Here is a 16,211-nt window from a genome sequence, read left to right as displayed (position 1 = left end):
TGAATAGGGCATGCATATTTTAAAAATTGCATTAAAATGAAAATAATTTCTAAAACTTATATGAAAGTATTAACTATATTTGTGAATATAATTTAAATATCAATTATGACATTATTAAACTAAAAAGTCTATTAAAATATTGAAATATTTTACACAACACATATAATGGCACTCAACTATGTCCAAAATTATTCTTGCAAATGCCTCTGTTTTTTTTAATAATTAAATAACTTCAAATTGTAATTTTTCTCAATTGTACTAACGTACTTATTCAAGTAAACATAAAATAGATCAACCATCTTCTTATGCTGTGTCCTACATTGCTCAATCTTGGTCAGAAGTATCCATGTGAGTGTGGATCATGTGTCTGACTCAACTATTTTTAATATGATTTTACATGTGATCAATAAAAATATCAAGTGGCCATATGAAGTGATCTTGATGTTTGAGTGTTGACACGTGATATGGGTCTGAAAGAGATAGATAAAAAATCTAAGTATCAAAGAGGTTGTGTTTATGTGATGGGAGGAAGAGGGAAAAGAAAGGAAGAGGATTGGCAAGGTAGAGGGGAAAAAGAAGTGAGAGGGTAGGGATGCTTTACTTTTTTGACTTAAAAAATGAGGAAAAAAAAGAGAAATTGTGCTTTTCTTTTCCCCTATTTTTTGTTCTCACCAAAATAGTGAAAGGAAATAACTGCTTTTCCTCCATTTGATTTGAACTGCCTTCCTCTCGGGTAGACACAAAAATTATGGCAACATGATTGCATATGCATGTATGCTGCAGTGCAGTGAACCACTGCATAGGCAGATGCAGCCACTCGAAAACTCTACAACAATATTCCAAAGTTAAAAGATTGGAAGTAATATGCAGCCATTATGGATATAATGAAAATACTAAAACTGTAACACGAATGAAATGACTACAGCTTATGGCAAATGCAATAATTTTCAACACTTGGTGCAAGTTACTCAAAGTGGGGTGGATGGTTTATTAATGTCATAATCAATTTCTCAAGCCATATTTACTTTTTATCTGTGTGATGGTTAGATTCCAGAAGCAATACAAGACGGGTTTGCTGATGTATCAGATGAATCACAGCATCCAGTGGTTGTTTTTTCCTGGTATAGTTTCTTAACTTCAATTGATTTCATTTCAATTTTCCTGGTATATCAGGACAAATGCTAGGCCTATTTAAAGTATGCTAAGAACTACCAACTACTTTAAGAACTGAATAAATATGAATTAGTCTAATTCTATTTACACATTTTAGCAGGTTGTATTACTGTGAATGTTGTGAGTTAAACTTTAGTTGCTCATGATCTGAAATCAATTACAGTATGAACTGTGCTATATCTTTCAGGTTGATGTTGAACCAATACGTGAATACCCAATTTTAGTCAGTGAATCTATGTATTAGGGGTGTTGATGCTGTTCAATATTTTCATAAGCTCCCAAGACCTCTCATTCAACACATTAATAATGCTTCAGAATCGAAACTCTCTCAAACTTATCTTCATGTTGCTTTTTAAGATTTGCAGTTTTTCGTTGAGATCAAGGATTAAAATCTCGATCTATGCCTAAGTTTTAGTGTCTGACACACTTATTAGCAGGTTGTGTAATTGTGGTAAGTTGAGTTAAACTTCAGCCAGATCATAATCTGAAATCATTTACAGTACCATACATTCTGGGCTATATCTATCAGATTGATGCCAAACCAGTAGGTGACTATTTTTGTCTGCATTGATATAGTATGTGCATTTGTGTTGTTGTGTGCTTATATATTCAAAATTGTCTTCATCTTTATTCCTAAGATTTGCAGTTTTTCATTGTTTCGTTGGATGAAAGCTTCAGAGTGTTGATCATTTATGGAAACACATTAAGCAAATGAATCTGCCTTTTAATTTGTAATTGCAAGTTTGCAGCCCCTAATGTCGTGTCGCCGAGTATGCAAGAAAACCTAATACAGTAGAATGATTTGTTTGGAGGGATTTGGATTTGTGGTGTCATGTTGGGTGGTGGACTAGAAGATGAATCTCTAGATGCAGGCCTTGGTGGGTGAGAAGTTGAGGATGTTCAAGATTACCCTGAGCTCATTTAGAAACTGTATGAAGACAATGAAGTGGGCCATCATTATTAAGATAATGAAAAATAATGATCATGATGGAAGTGCCATGCATTTGAATAAAATCATAATATGATTAACCTAATTATAAAAACACCTAAAAATTAGTCACAGAAAAAAATCCATTGAAGATCAAAGAGGTTTCGAACAAAATAACAACAACCAAGCCTTATCTCATTAGGTGGAGTGAGCTATATGAATACTTTTACACCATTGAATTCTATCCCCTACTATACCATTATCTATTTTCAAATAAATTTTATTCTATTTTATCTTGTTGATCAAGTCTTTTTTGATTTTTCTCTTCTTCGTTTAATGTGCATATTTGTTATAGTTTCACATTGCCTAAGTAGAACATTTATTGGTCATCCAAATACATATCTATACCATCTTAAAGGTGTCTCCCAAAGTTTTTCCTCAATAGGTGCTAACGTTCTCATTTATTATCCACCTATCCTTGTAATTTTACACACCCACCATGGCATCCTCATATCTGTGACTTTCATCTTCTGTTCTTGTGCTCGAGTTGTATCACAACATTCAACTCCGTATAATATAGCAGGTCTAACCGTCGTTTTGTAGAGTTTTAGATGTACTTTACGATCATAAAGAACACCTCATACTTTCTTCCATTTCAACACCCTGCTTGTATTCTATATAAGTCATCTTTTTCACCCCTCAATCCTTTTGCAAAAATGATCCTAAATACTTACAAAACTCTTAGTTACATATAACTCTTCATCTTCAATCATAATAATTGCTTTAGTAAAACACAGACATATTATATATGAATCTATTAATCTATTGTGCTAATGCTACGTGTTGTAGGTGCCATAGAAACATTTCGACAAGGTCTCTTATATATCCATAAGAACTTAGGCATAGTATTAACTGTGCAAGTGCTCTCACACCCTATATTGGATTAGAACAAATTTTATAAGAATAATGATCATCATAGATTTGGAACATGAATCGAAAGCATGCTCACTAGCAAAACAATTGAGGTAGTAGATATAAGGAATAAAAGAATTAATATTTTATGCTTACAGGAGACAAATGGATAGGGGAGAAGACAAAGATAATATAAACTCGGATTTTAAGTTATGGTGCAAGAAAAAGTAAAATGAGAAATAGAGATGAGATTATAACTCTTAAATAATGGTATCAAAAGAAACTATTAGTGTAATTAATATATATGCACCTTAACTATAATTAGATGAAGAGACAATATATGTTTTGGGAAGACTTAGATGAGGTATTATAAAAAAATTTGACAAACGAAATTATTTTAATAAGAGATCTAAATTGACATGTAAGAGTTAAAAATAAGGAATATAATAAGGTGCATGGGGTTATGATTTTGGAACAAGAAATGAAGAATGAAAAGTTATACTGGATTTCTCATAGAATATGAACTTATAATTGATTCAAGAAGAGAGAAGACTATCTAGTTATATTCAAAAGTGGGAACAATAAGTTACAAATTAACTTTCTTATATTTAGAAAGAGTGAAAATTTTTTATAAAGATTGTAAGATCATCCTTGGAGAAAATTTAGCAACTAAACATATGTTAGTGTTAAATACACACCTCAAGTATAGTATCAGTAGGAGAAAAATGTGCATAACTCTTAAGATCAAGTGGTAGAAGTTAAAAGACAAGAAGCAAAACATCTTTACGGAAAGGGTAAGAGCACAAGTATTAAGAGAAATACATGACGATTTGAATATGACATATGATAAGATAACATCAAATTCAAAAATAGTGGCAAAAAGTGTACTTGGTGAGTTAAGAGGACAAACATCACTAAATAAAGAATTTTGATGTTGTAATGAGGAAGTACACAAGAAAGTTGTAAGAACAAAATAAAAACTTTAAAAGTTATGCAATAACCAAGAAAGAGGTCAAGAAAGCTGGGAGTGGAGCTAAGGATGAAATTTTTGAACGATTGTATCGGCAACTTGATTAAAAAAAAGGAGAAAGAGATATTTATGGAATAACTAAATCAAAAGAGAGGAAAACAAGAATCCTATCCCAATAAGATGCATTAAAGATGAATCTAATAAGGGTATTAGTGAAGGATAAGAAAATAAAAAAAGCGATGGAAAATGCATTTTCATCGACTTCATTATAGGCGTTAAATGAAATGCAAATAGAAAAATGGTTGAATTGAATGATATAATAGAGATATGAAAGTGCCTAGGGAAGAAGGGTATTGAATGACTTACGAAGTTATTCAACCTCATATTGAAAAAAAAAAAATCTGATAGGGTCAAATACTTAAGCCCCACAAAATTGTACGAATTATAAGGGTATTAAGCTTATAAGTCATAGCATGAAGCTTTATGAAAGAGTGATGGGAAAAAAAGATTAAGGAAACTAAGATAATCAAAAATCAATTTAGAGCCTGAAAGGTTGATAACAAAAACTATACGTCTTCTCCAACAATTGATTGAAAAGTATTGAAAAAAAAGACTTAGATATGGTATCCATTGACTTAGAAAAAAGCTTATGACAAAGTTCCGAGGGGATTATGCAGAGAATTTTCAAAAAGAAAGGTGTTAGTATAGTGTATATTGTAATAATTAAGAATATGTATAAGGATGCAATGACAAGAGTAAAAACTCCAAACAGATTAATTGAAATGTTTTCTACATCAAGGATCAACTTTAAGGCTATATCTTTTTATAGTCATGAATGAAATCACTGACACATTCAAGATATCTTACCATAGTGTATGCTGTTTGTCGATGATATTGTTTTGGTTGATAAGACAAGTAAAGGAGTAAATGCTAAATTTGAATTTTGGGGGAAACAATGAAAGTAAAAGATTTTAAGCTAAGACAAGACAAAACAAAATATATAGAATTTAGGTTAGCAGTATTTGACATAGCAAAATAATTGGTAAGATAGGAAATGATAAGTTACACGAGAGCTTTAAGTATCTAGGTTCGTATTTTGCAAAAAGATAGATGGATCGATAGAGATGTTTTATATAAGATACAAATAGGATGGTTGAAATTGAGGAAGGCGTTAGGTGTTCTTTGTGATTGTAAGATACCTTTAAAACTTAAAGGAAAATGGAAAACATTGTAGAACGACGGTTTTACTTGCTATGTTATATGAAGTTGTATGTTGAGCTGCACAACAAAAAAGATGAGAGTCACATAGATAAAGATGTTAAAATGGATAAAGATGAGGATATAATAGGGGATCGAGCCAAATGATATAGGAGGATTTATATAACTAGTGGGATAAAAGCTTGGTTGTTAATATATTATAATTTAATTAGTTATCTAAAAAATTTAGAAAATAATTGAAACTACAAAAATTAAATAGGATAAAATTTGATATCTAAAGAAGTATTTTTTTTTAATGTTCTAGCCTTTATATTATGTAAATTAAAATAAGTATTTAAATCATATCGACACCATACGATATCCAAATTGTATTGATCTGATTAGAGATTGAAACTTCAGCACAACTCAATATTTTATACCTCATTAACATTATCTTTATGATATCTCAATAAACATTTTATGGTGGCCCAAGCAACATTCTTTGGATTAGATTTAGGTTTACTTGCAATAAGATACCTAAAACTACATGCTGCGAAATAATTTTGAATTCATATTTTTAGTTAATATGTTGCTATCTAATTTACTATTTATACCTATTGGAATTGAAATTTCCTTCATTTTCCATTCCAAATTTCTTCAATAGTTTCTTGGCATCCTTGGACTATACATAGATCTCTTCACTGCTCTACTTTATTTGTAGACTAAGAAAGAAAATTAGTTCACTTATAAGATTCCTATCATTCGAAAAGTGGTATGGTGTAAAAATTTAGAATGCTTATTTAGGTTTTTGTTATAAATCAAGATATTATCAAAATATACTATAACAAACTTCCTAATCTTGTTGATATGGTTCATTAATTTGATGAAATTACTAGGTAATTAACTAACACAAATGACATAACTAATCATTCATACAAACTATAGTTGGTCTCTCATGCATGTGAATTTGATGATAACTATACTTCAAATAAATTTTAGAGAAAATGCAAGAACAGTACAATTCATCATCTATCATATCGTCTAATCTAGGAATATGATGACAATAGTTTACCATAATCTTGTTGATAGTCTCTTTTTTTTATCAACTCTCCAACCTTTGAAGCTTTTTTGCCTCTTCGAATTGCTCCTATAGGATAACTGACAAGAAATTACTGCTCTTGGGGTGAAATCAATATGCTGTTCTATTCCCCTAAGTGATGGCAATCAATCAACAATCTTGTCAGAAAGAAAACATCTAATTCCTACAAAAGATATTTAACAATACTAGACAAAGTAGGCTTTGTTGTATAAAAGTACAATCATTGCTCGTTGGGAATAAAAGATTCTTAATCTCTCTTTCTTTTATATAAAACCTATTACTCTCTCATTCTTTTTACTATTCCTCTTATCCTCACTCTTTTTTGTCTCACTCTCTTTTTTCCTTTGTATTCATTCTTCAACCTACCTAGTGGCATACCTAGTGGGATAAGACTTGATTGTTATTGTCATCATTATTCTTTCTTGTCCCATAGTCATTTATTTTCGCAACACTAGACGAAGTAGGGTTAACATTTTAGCGTTGAAATACGCTTTCTTGTATAAAAGTACAATAATTTTTTGTTGGGAATAAAAGACTCTTAATCTCTCTTTCTTTTACATAAAACCCTTCATTTTTCTCTTGCTCTTGAAACTTATCTTCTATTACTTTCTCATTCTTTTCAGTATTCCTCTTATCCTCACTCTTTCTTTTCTCACTCTCTTTTTCCTTTGTATTCTTTCTTCTCCTATAGTCATTTATTTTCACACTCTTTTTTTCTTTTCATTCTTTTTCCTCTTATAATCATTTCTTTTCTCACTCTAATATTTAATCCTCAATTTATTTTCATATACTTGCATAGGAGGTAATGGTACAAGAGTTACAACTTTTTTTTGCTTCACAAGAGAATACTTATTCTTGAACATATTTTCATCATGCATACCTTCCTATCAAACTTTTATGATTTGTCCAAAAGCAAATGACACACATGCATTAACACCACATCACAAAGTATCTCATGATATCTACAAATGGAAAATGAAACCAACATCTTAACTTCCCCACACTCATTCAACTATTGTAGTCGATAAGGTCTATGATATTTAGTAGTAGATTCAAACATTGTAGCTTATAGGGTGTAGGATGTTTAGTAGTAAGCAAACTTCACTTCAATCAAAATAGTGCTAGATGTACTAGTACAACATGTCCGTCTATGATCATGCTAAATATCTTGTCTTTAATGTGATTGCGAGTGTGAAAGACCTCTCGCTATTTTGTGTCTTCCTCCGCTTGCACATTTAAAGCATGTCTAATGATAAGGGCTTCACCTTCAACTAGATACTCTTTATCACTTTTACCTTGAAATGGAGGAATTTTCATTTTGATATTTCCCAAGTTTATATAAATATAATTTTCCACCATTCCTCTAATCCTCTTTGACCACTGTCTTTAGCATGATTGAATTTGTCATTAGAAGCTTTATCATGATCACCATCCTTATCAACAAACTCATCATAGTTGTGTTGCTTAGCTAACCTCTGCATATTAGGAACCTCACCAGCTCACCAGCTCATTTCCTTTGCAATCTAGCAATGGTGACATCTTGTCCTTCCAATCTGTCTAGGATCAAATCAAATCTGATTTTCATATGCTCCTAGTGTTGTCTGAAAGTATGTTGTTCAATGGCTTCTCTTATTTTTGCTTCTTCACTTGTTGCCACTAGAGTAATCCTTTTCCACTCAACTCACTTATGTTAGATCTTAAAGAACCAAGAACTCAAATCCAAAAACAATCCCTTTCAAAAGTTTAACTAACTTGAGGAAATTCCAAGTGTATTGAACCACGAGGGAGAGATAAATGGCAACAAGAAATGGAAATGAGCTGTGTATCTCAAGATAAACATAATGGAATTGAGTAAAACTAATTATTCAAGATAACTCAAGAATTAGACAAGAAAGAGAGAGAGAATAAAATGATGGAAGCAACACAAGTTATTCTATGATTTGGAAGCCATACATGCTATTCTTGAAGTTACACAAACTTTTTGTCACAAAATTTGATGAACATTTTTTCACCAGTTTGAGGGGAAGCGTGGAAAAACATGATTTTATAATCGCATATAGGATGAAATTTTCATAAATTATGGGATATGATAGTAGCTATTTTTTTTTATAAAAATCTACATGTTTTTTGTTTAGATAAATTGTTTTTAGAAACGTCATTTTTTTGGATTGTAGGATTTTAGGGATTTTATTAGAAAATTTTGTTATTATATAGAGATAAGGTATGTTATCAATCTGAAAGGGGTTAAGATCCATGTATTGGATGAGCTTTGAGTTAATGCAATTTTCAATGTGCGACACTCAATAATGAAAGACTTCCTCAATGTGTATAGCAAAAAAAGTTGATTACGTAAGCAATAAATTTGGCTTGGTTCTTTTATGTTTATTTGAAATAATTTGTTTTAATTAAATTAAATTAATATCTACTTAAATATGTTTAGAGCTTTATGCAGTTAGAGATTGTTTTAGCCATTCTTGTACATTCATAATTGGATGTAATGCATTCAGTCATAAGCATATGCAATCTCCCACTCAAGCTTATGCAGTCTCCCACTCATAAGCTCATGAGATCGCATTCATGGCTTGGGTGAAGGCATTTCAAAACAATGCACATGAAAAATGAGCTATTTCTTATGTTAGGGGACCAATCCCAAGTGTGATCAATATATTACTTACAACATGAACCTGGCAATTGCTAGGCCAATCCTTAGTTGTAGAATTGATGCTATTCAGTTTGGTATAGTGTCTTCGACTAACATGTTCCTAGTAATTACTTCCTACTCACCAGTCATCTAGCTTATTCTACTGATTTATTTCTCTCGTACTGCATCACTATCGTGTGCTTGCTAACAGACATGCAATAAACTTATTCCTATTTGTATGTGCAAACTTTGATGTTTCATGTGTCTCTTTTTCATTTGCAGGTCAATACTAAGTTTTGCTAGGCAAAGTTTGGATTCAAAAATGAGAACAATGTATTTCAGTCCTCGACTCATGGAGGTAGGTGAGAAATTATTTTTAAATTCTGCCATGTGTCCTTGCCCAACAAAACTTTGAAGGTCTTGTACAACTTTTGTGTTTTTATTTTATATTTCTAGTCAGGCTATCTGCTACTAGGCTTATAAGTCATGGCTACTTTTTATCTGTTTTATGTTCCTTTTTCCCTTGTTTTCCAAGTTGATTGGGTTGTTTGACCTATAGCTACTGTCATTCTTGTTCATATTTTTCACTGGTCCTGCCATATATTTTGCATATATGTAAGCACTGTGATCATTTTTAATAGAGGTTGCAGAATCATTACTTGTATTGCGATTCAATGGTCATAGACACTAAAATTTATGCTTACCGAACTCTATTGGCAAAACTGGAATTGTATTTATGTTACAAAAACATAAAATAAAAAAAAATGAGCCTATGGTAAGATAGAACCAGTGGAGATTGTAAGAGAACAAAATTGATGTGAACCCATGGAGAAGGATGTCTCATGAACCCACAACAAATTGAAGGAAGAAACAAAGAAAGTCTAAATCGATAAGATGGATGAAAAGAACCTCAACCCAATGCTTAACAAAGCATGAACTTTAGGTATAGGAGATGGAAGACGCCATAGCCTTGGGATTTAGGTTGATGTCTTTGAATGCTACAAGGGATTGCCTTGATATGTTCTAGTTCAATGAAGAATCAACAAGTTAGAGCCTCATTATGTTTTAGATTGATAACAAGCCAAAAGTTACCTGTGTGACCGCCACCTCCTTTATTTATAGTTATAGGGTGATCTAAAAGCCCTAAAAGGTCAAAAGGGAGCCCATTTAGAAAAGACCTATATAGACTACTTAGCTAGTTTGGCTTAAGTCATATTACAACCCAAATAAAAGTAGAAATTGAGCCTACATATCAAAATTGTTCCTACTACATAGAAATTAGACTTAAGTGGCTCCCATCTAAGACTTGAATTAGGTTGACTAAGCCGCATTGTCAAATTTTTTTTAATTGTTGCTTGGCCTTAACATCTTCAATTAGCACATTAAGTGTTTTTTTTTTCATCTTTTTAACCTTAGCTCTTGTAAGTGAGCCTCCATTGATGTATAATGTATCATCAAGAACATCTAGAGTAGATGCTCCTTTTCTTTCATGGCCTTAGCATGAGCCCCCATCTTTAGTTTGTTGGGTCGTAACTTGTTCCCATCTTTGACTCCATCAAAATGATGCTTAATATCATTACTTTTTTTTTGTTATATGTGCAAAGACAAAAATAATGAGGCTCAAACTCTAGGTGTTTGCTTCGTTCTTCACTAACAATTGTGAAAATAGGCTTGTTGGTACAAGAACTATTAGGTTTTATCCTTGCTATTATGGTAATTTAGTAATGCCACTCCATGAGGGGTTCTTTTTTTGAGGGAACAACTTGAGGTTTTTTTTTTTGAGGGAACTCAAGAAGATTGTATTACCGATCATCAACTTTTTATTTATTGCTAGTTCATTAGTTCTATATAGATGAACATATTACTATAACCTATCCCATTTAGTAGGATAATGACTTGGCTGTTGTTGTTGCGAATTCATTAGTTTTATGACTTAATTTCTCAATTATTTGTGCTGTTATCCATATAATGTTGATTTAGGATTTAATTTTATGTTATGTTATATTATTTTAATTTGTTTGGAACAAGGTTTGCTAAACTATTGTATGGTAGTGCAGTGTTCATTGTTCTGCCATCTTTGTGGAATGTGCTGATGTTTGTTTTGTTTGCAACTATTCACAGGCAGTAATATGGTTCCTTGCCAGATGGGTTGATACATACTTGATGCCGGTTGATGCTTCAAAAGGACAACTAAGACCATCTGGTCATGATGAAGAGCTGAACCAAGTTTTTCAGTCTTCGAAAAAGATTTTGATGAATTTTGCTGGACAAAATAAACAAGGAGAACTGATACTTGACATCATTGTTCGTACTTCCATAACAACACTTGCATCTTTTCCTGGCGAGAATGAGCTTCATGTAAGCTCTTCAACATCTCTATTTTTTTTCTTCTTGTTAATTTCCATCACTTCTTACTTTCATGTTAAGGGAACATCTTCCAAAAGACACTCTATAATTCACTTTCAATCTCTTGGGCACTAAAGTATGATTGTTGCTTATCTTTAGGAGTATGAATAAGAAATTGCTTTATAGTGGCATCTAATAATCGTTAATTACCTAGAGCTCTTTAAATATAATGCAAGTGTAAATTTCAACAATTGAATGATGTTACAGAGAATAGCAGAATAATGAAAATATTCCTACATTTCCAACATATATGCTTGTTGTCTCTCTCAATAATTTCTTTATCTTGCACCTACAACAAGGTTAAAAATCCTGATACATGGAGGTTTTGCTCTTTGACTGAAACGATATTGTCACGGTATTGATCCAATGTTTCGACATACAGTGCCAAGGACAAATTAATCTTGATGTGTTATAGTGTGTAAAAGGGCAGTATGACACAATATTTTTTGATATGATTGACACAAATGAGATTACTTGTATGAGTAGCATCGAGTTTTGATAACTTATTGAAATGTGAGATTTCAAGCATGACCTACACAATATATACCTATTGCTTCATCATATTTTTGAATTCTATATGATTTTGCATTAAATAATCTCTTTGGTATTGGAGATTGGACTTCTCAGACAAAATTAGATTGTGTTTGTGATCTTGATCTGACATGGCTGATCTGAATTCAGATTGGGCGATTTGGAAAACTATGATCAATACACCAACCATCTTGATCCACGTGCACAACACCAAACAAAATATAAACTAAGACCAAGCTAATGTAAAATACATGTCTATTAAATCATAAAATAAAGTACCAAACCTGATGAAACATCCATTCTGAATGTAAACAGAGTAACCCAACAGAAAACTATCATATTGCCAATGAATCAAACCATGTCCAATGATGGATTGAGATTGACATTGTCCATCAAATTCAGTCAACCAATATAGGATATCAACCCAATTATATGTATCATGAGTTGTTCTACCACATCAACATATTAGATAACTGACTCATTAGGATCAGTCAAAATAACTCATGATCTTCTCACTTTACTCTTCACTAGTTTTAACTCATGACTAGCTCAATAATCTATTCAGGAACCAAAGAAAATTTTCAGTGTTCTGATCAGTAATGTTCAATCCAAGACCATGGCAGAAAAAACTGGATGACAAACTATAAATCCAACAAGAATTGCCACAGATCATTTAAATCCAGGCAATACAAAATTGAACAGGAATCAACACCAAATTACAGTCTCGATATAAGCTGATGAATCACCATACTATTTAGCTCAATCAATGACCAACATTATGCCCAACTCCTCTCATTTCAAATTTCTGAATGACCAACCTAAATAGTAGCATCATTCTCATTTGTTATTCTCATACACCATATATTACTCACATCTCCACTTCAAACACATTGTCATATGCAAAAACACTCACCAAAATAATCAACTGATGTTTTACCTCAAAATCACAAATCAATAACTTCTAAAACACAATTCCACAATACCAAACTAACAACAAACCGTCAGATCATGAACAGGGATCATGGATCCTATGGCTACTTCCAATTATGTTCCTATTCTAAAACTGAATCACCGAAACCTAGCAATAGTCGTGAGTGACTGACTCAAACAGGTTGCTGTTCCTCACTATCCATCAATCACAAACCTCAAAAATATCCATTTTTACAATAGATCAATTGAGAAAGTAATTGAATCATGATTAATCACATGGAAAGGAAAAGGCATCATCTTTGATACATCTCATATTGCCTTTGGTTGTCTTGACTTGCTCAACATTATTACCTCTTCTATTAGTTGCCTAGAATACACAATCTGAGCCTAAACAATCCATCCAATCATAAATGAAATTTTAAGTCTAAATTTATAACAATTCAAAAGATTTACCTAATTGCAGATAATCATTTTGAACTACTCAGATTAAATATAGAATATATTGCCATCCTGGATAATGTCTGTATGTAGTTTCATGATAGGAGACATTAATATCTGAGCAGATCAAACAGCTGAGGGGATACTGAGTTTGATGGTTTCTTTGAAGAGGACATTTCGACGAGTAAATTATGAGTTATGTATTATCCAGGCTTGAAATGTTTGTTCATACTTATCTAAGAAGTGCTTTTCAAAATGACTTGCCTTTTCTCATTTCAAGTAATCATCTTGCTTTGTGTGTGTGTGTGTGTGTGTGGAAGAAGTTTATTTTTGTGTTAAATGACTACTTATGCAAAATCTTTGTCAGGAATTGACATGTCGGAAATTACTTGTAGCTCTTGTTCGTTGGAGACATGTTTGTGTTCACCTTGTTGCATTGGTAAGAGCTAGCTTCTTTGTAGATTTATTAGGTTTATAAACAAAGTTGTCACGTGCGTATTGTACCAGTTGAAGTTGATAGATTTAGTTGTCAATAATTGGTATTAATTCTTATTTCAGTGTATATTTTTTTCCAATGCCATTAATGATGAACTTCTAGAAATATTATCCCTTCTTGATTTAGAACTGTTAAATATGCTTGCATGTTTTTAGGTTTTATTCAGAAACATAAACAGGAAAAATGGCTGTGATTCTTTCAGCTATTACTTCAACTTGGAGCATATACATATTACCATCTGAAATCTAGTGTGATATCAGAAAGTATTCAACATCTTTTACATCTATTACGAGGAATGCCTATTTTTTAAATCCATTCATAAAATGTAGGTTTTTATCACAAGATCATGTATCATCTATACATCCATTTTATCTAATTATTGCATTTATGCTAAAATACATTTTGGATTACCTCATTTGTATTGATACACTTGTTCCTAGCATACTAGTATTCTTTAGTATCTTGTTTTTATTGTTGTAACTTTATGAATTACACTTCCAAATAAATACTAGCCGTATGTAGCTTAAGTACAGAGATAGATTTAAGCCTACCAATGAAAGATAACGATACTTGCATATGTTAGGCTGTGTAAAACTTAAACCTAAGCTTCTTGAGAATGTGGTTTCTTTTTTTTGTCATGTATTAGCTGCACAACTGCATATCACCTTTGAAAATTCTTGCAGGAATCATGGAATGAACTTGCAAGGGCCTTCACAAATGAGAGGACGTTATTCTCCATCAATGCTCGTTTGCAGGTTGGTGTTGCACTCTCATGAATATTTTGATATACCTTCTTGTGTCATAATAAAGTTGTAATCTTACTTTGCAGCGAGCTCTTGCAGAGACACTAGTTTGTGCTGCTTCCAGTTTTAAGGATCAAGAATCTTCCAATCAGTAATGCAATTTACACAGTTGATCTTTGTTATCCCACTATGGAAATCTGCTCAAATAACCCATGCTTAACATCTGACTTTGATCATTGCAGGTATGTGAGAGATCTAATGGGACCTATGACAATATATCTTGTAGATATTTCCACTCGGAATGATGCGAAAGTTGTTTCTCAACAAGCAGATGCTATGTATATGGTAATGTAATAACTTACAATTCTTCCACTATTGATGAAAATTTGTGTTGAAGCAACTAAAATATTTATTACAGGTTAGTTGCTTGTTGGAACGACTAAGAGGAGCATCCAGAGCCACCCAACCCCGAACTCAAAAATCCATATTTGAGATGGGTTGTGCTGTTATGAGTTCTTTATTAACTCTTCTTGAGTTATACAAAAATCAGGTATGCATCTTGGTATGGTTTCCATCACAATATTCAAACTTAGGCACATGAATCAGATTTCACTTTATCAATGAAGATCTACTTGAAACTGCCAGATGTCTTGGCTTCCTTAATCACTTCGATAACTGGTGTTCTTTTTTAGTCCACAGTTGTGTACCTGATACTTAAATTTGTTGTTGACTTCGTCGAGGGAGAAGTAGCATTTCTCAATGCGAAGGAAACTTCAATTTTGATTGACTTTTGCTTGCAATTGCTTCAAGTGTATTCTTCTCATAATATGGGTAAGGTAATGTCTCTGTTCCCCAATTGCTTAGAATGGGTATATCTTGCTACCTTCGCACAATCAATACACATATATTGGGCATTTGTAAATATTTTTCTGGTGCAAAAGTGTAGAATATATATATAAAATTCCTTTTGGGGTGTTTGGAAGGTGGAACATCAAATTCCTAGTGATATCACCTTCTGATCTCATTAATTAAATTGGGACCTACATGAAATTTCATTGGCATATTTAGTTGGAGTTTGAATCTTGTATTAAATTGAGACATATCATCACTACATTTGTTGTGAGAATTCAATATGAGTTATCTTAGTTTCCTATATAATGGGCTTAAAAGTATCATTTCAATATTTATATTAGTAAATTGTAAAAATATATCATCATATTATTTACATACATATTAACTAGTAAATTTAAATAATACCAATAAATTTATTTTTATGTTATATACCTCTTAATTTTAATATTTTACAAAAAGCAACATAGCTATTTAATTATTGAAATGAATAAAAACCATTAGATTATTTAATGAAACTCTTTATTTTTTTTTAGAAAAAGGCAGTGTTGTAAATGATGGTAGGTGGTGACAGGACCGCCTATCGCCTTGGCCGCCTAGGCGGTTGGATTTTTTTATGCATAAATAAGTTTGATCCAATACAATACAATTTATATAAGGTACAAATAAATATATAAATGCAACTAACAAGATAAGTAATAAAAATTGATCAGCATATTAATACTAAAAAGTAATATCGTTACTTATACCAAAAGTCTAAGTTTAAACTTTAAAGTTTCAACCAAACATGACAACAAGCCAACACGTATTAGACTCAATATAACTAATCTTCTAAATCATCTACACATGCACTATCAACTACATACATAATCCTCTCATCATCAGACTCAAAATCAAC

General features: G+C 31.9%; 1 protein-coding gene across 4 annotated transcripts in view; it reads left to right on the top strand.

The window, feature by feature from the left end:
• LOC122024892 (exportin-4-like) overlaps positions 1 to 16,211 on the top strand; it is a 98,823-nt gene that overhangs the window by 28,405 nt on the left and 54,207 nt on the right. The window contains exons 17-25 of one of the 4 annotated variants that reach the window (XM_042583619.1): positions 1,048 to 1,121; positions 9,203 to 9,278; positions 11,042 to 11,278; positions 13,593 to 13,664; positions 14,405 to 14,476; positions 14,551 to 14,615; positions 14,707 to 14,809; positions 14,883 to 15,014; positions 15,157 to 15,300. In XM_042583619.1, coding sequence (XP_042439553.1) covers positions 1,048 to 1,121; positions 9,203 to 9,278; positions 11,042 to 11,278; positions 13,593 to 13,664; positions 14,405 to 14,476; positions 14,551 to 14,615; positions 14,707 to 14,809; positions 14,883 to 15,014; positions 15,157 to 15,300 — 975 coding nt within the window. Of the gene's footprint in view, positions 1 to 1,047; positions 1,122 to 9,202; positions 9,283 to 11,041; positions 11,279 to 13,592; positions 13,665 to 14,404; positions 14,477 to 14,550; positions 14,616 to 14,706; positions 14,810 to 14,882; positions 15,015 to 15,156; positions 15,301 to 16,211 lie in introns of those variants that run through there. The other 3 variants (XM_042583616.1, XM_042583617.1, XM_042583618.1) reach the window with 3 other exon arrangements.

The sequence above is a fragment of the Zingiber officinale genome, chromosome 9B (assembly GCF_018446385.1).
Source record: "Zingiber officinale cultivar Zhangliang chromosome 9B, Zo_v1.1, whole genome shotgun sequence".
Lineage (NCBI taxonomy): Eukaryota > Viridiplantae > Streptophyta > Magnoliopsida > Zingiberales > Zingiberaceae > Zingiber > Zingiber officinale.
This window is presented reverse-complemented; position numbering and strand designations above follow the sequence as displayed.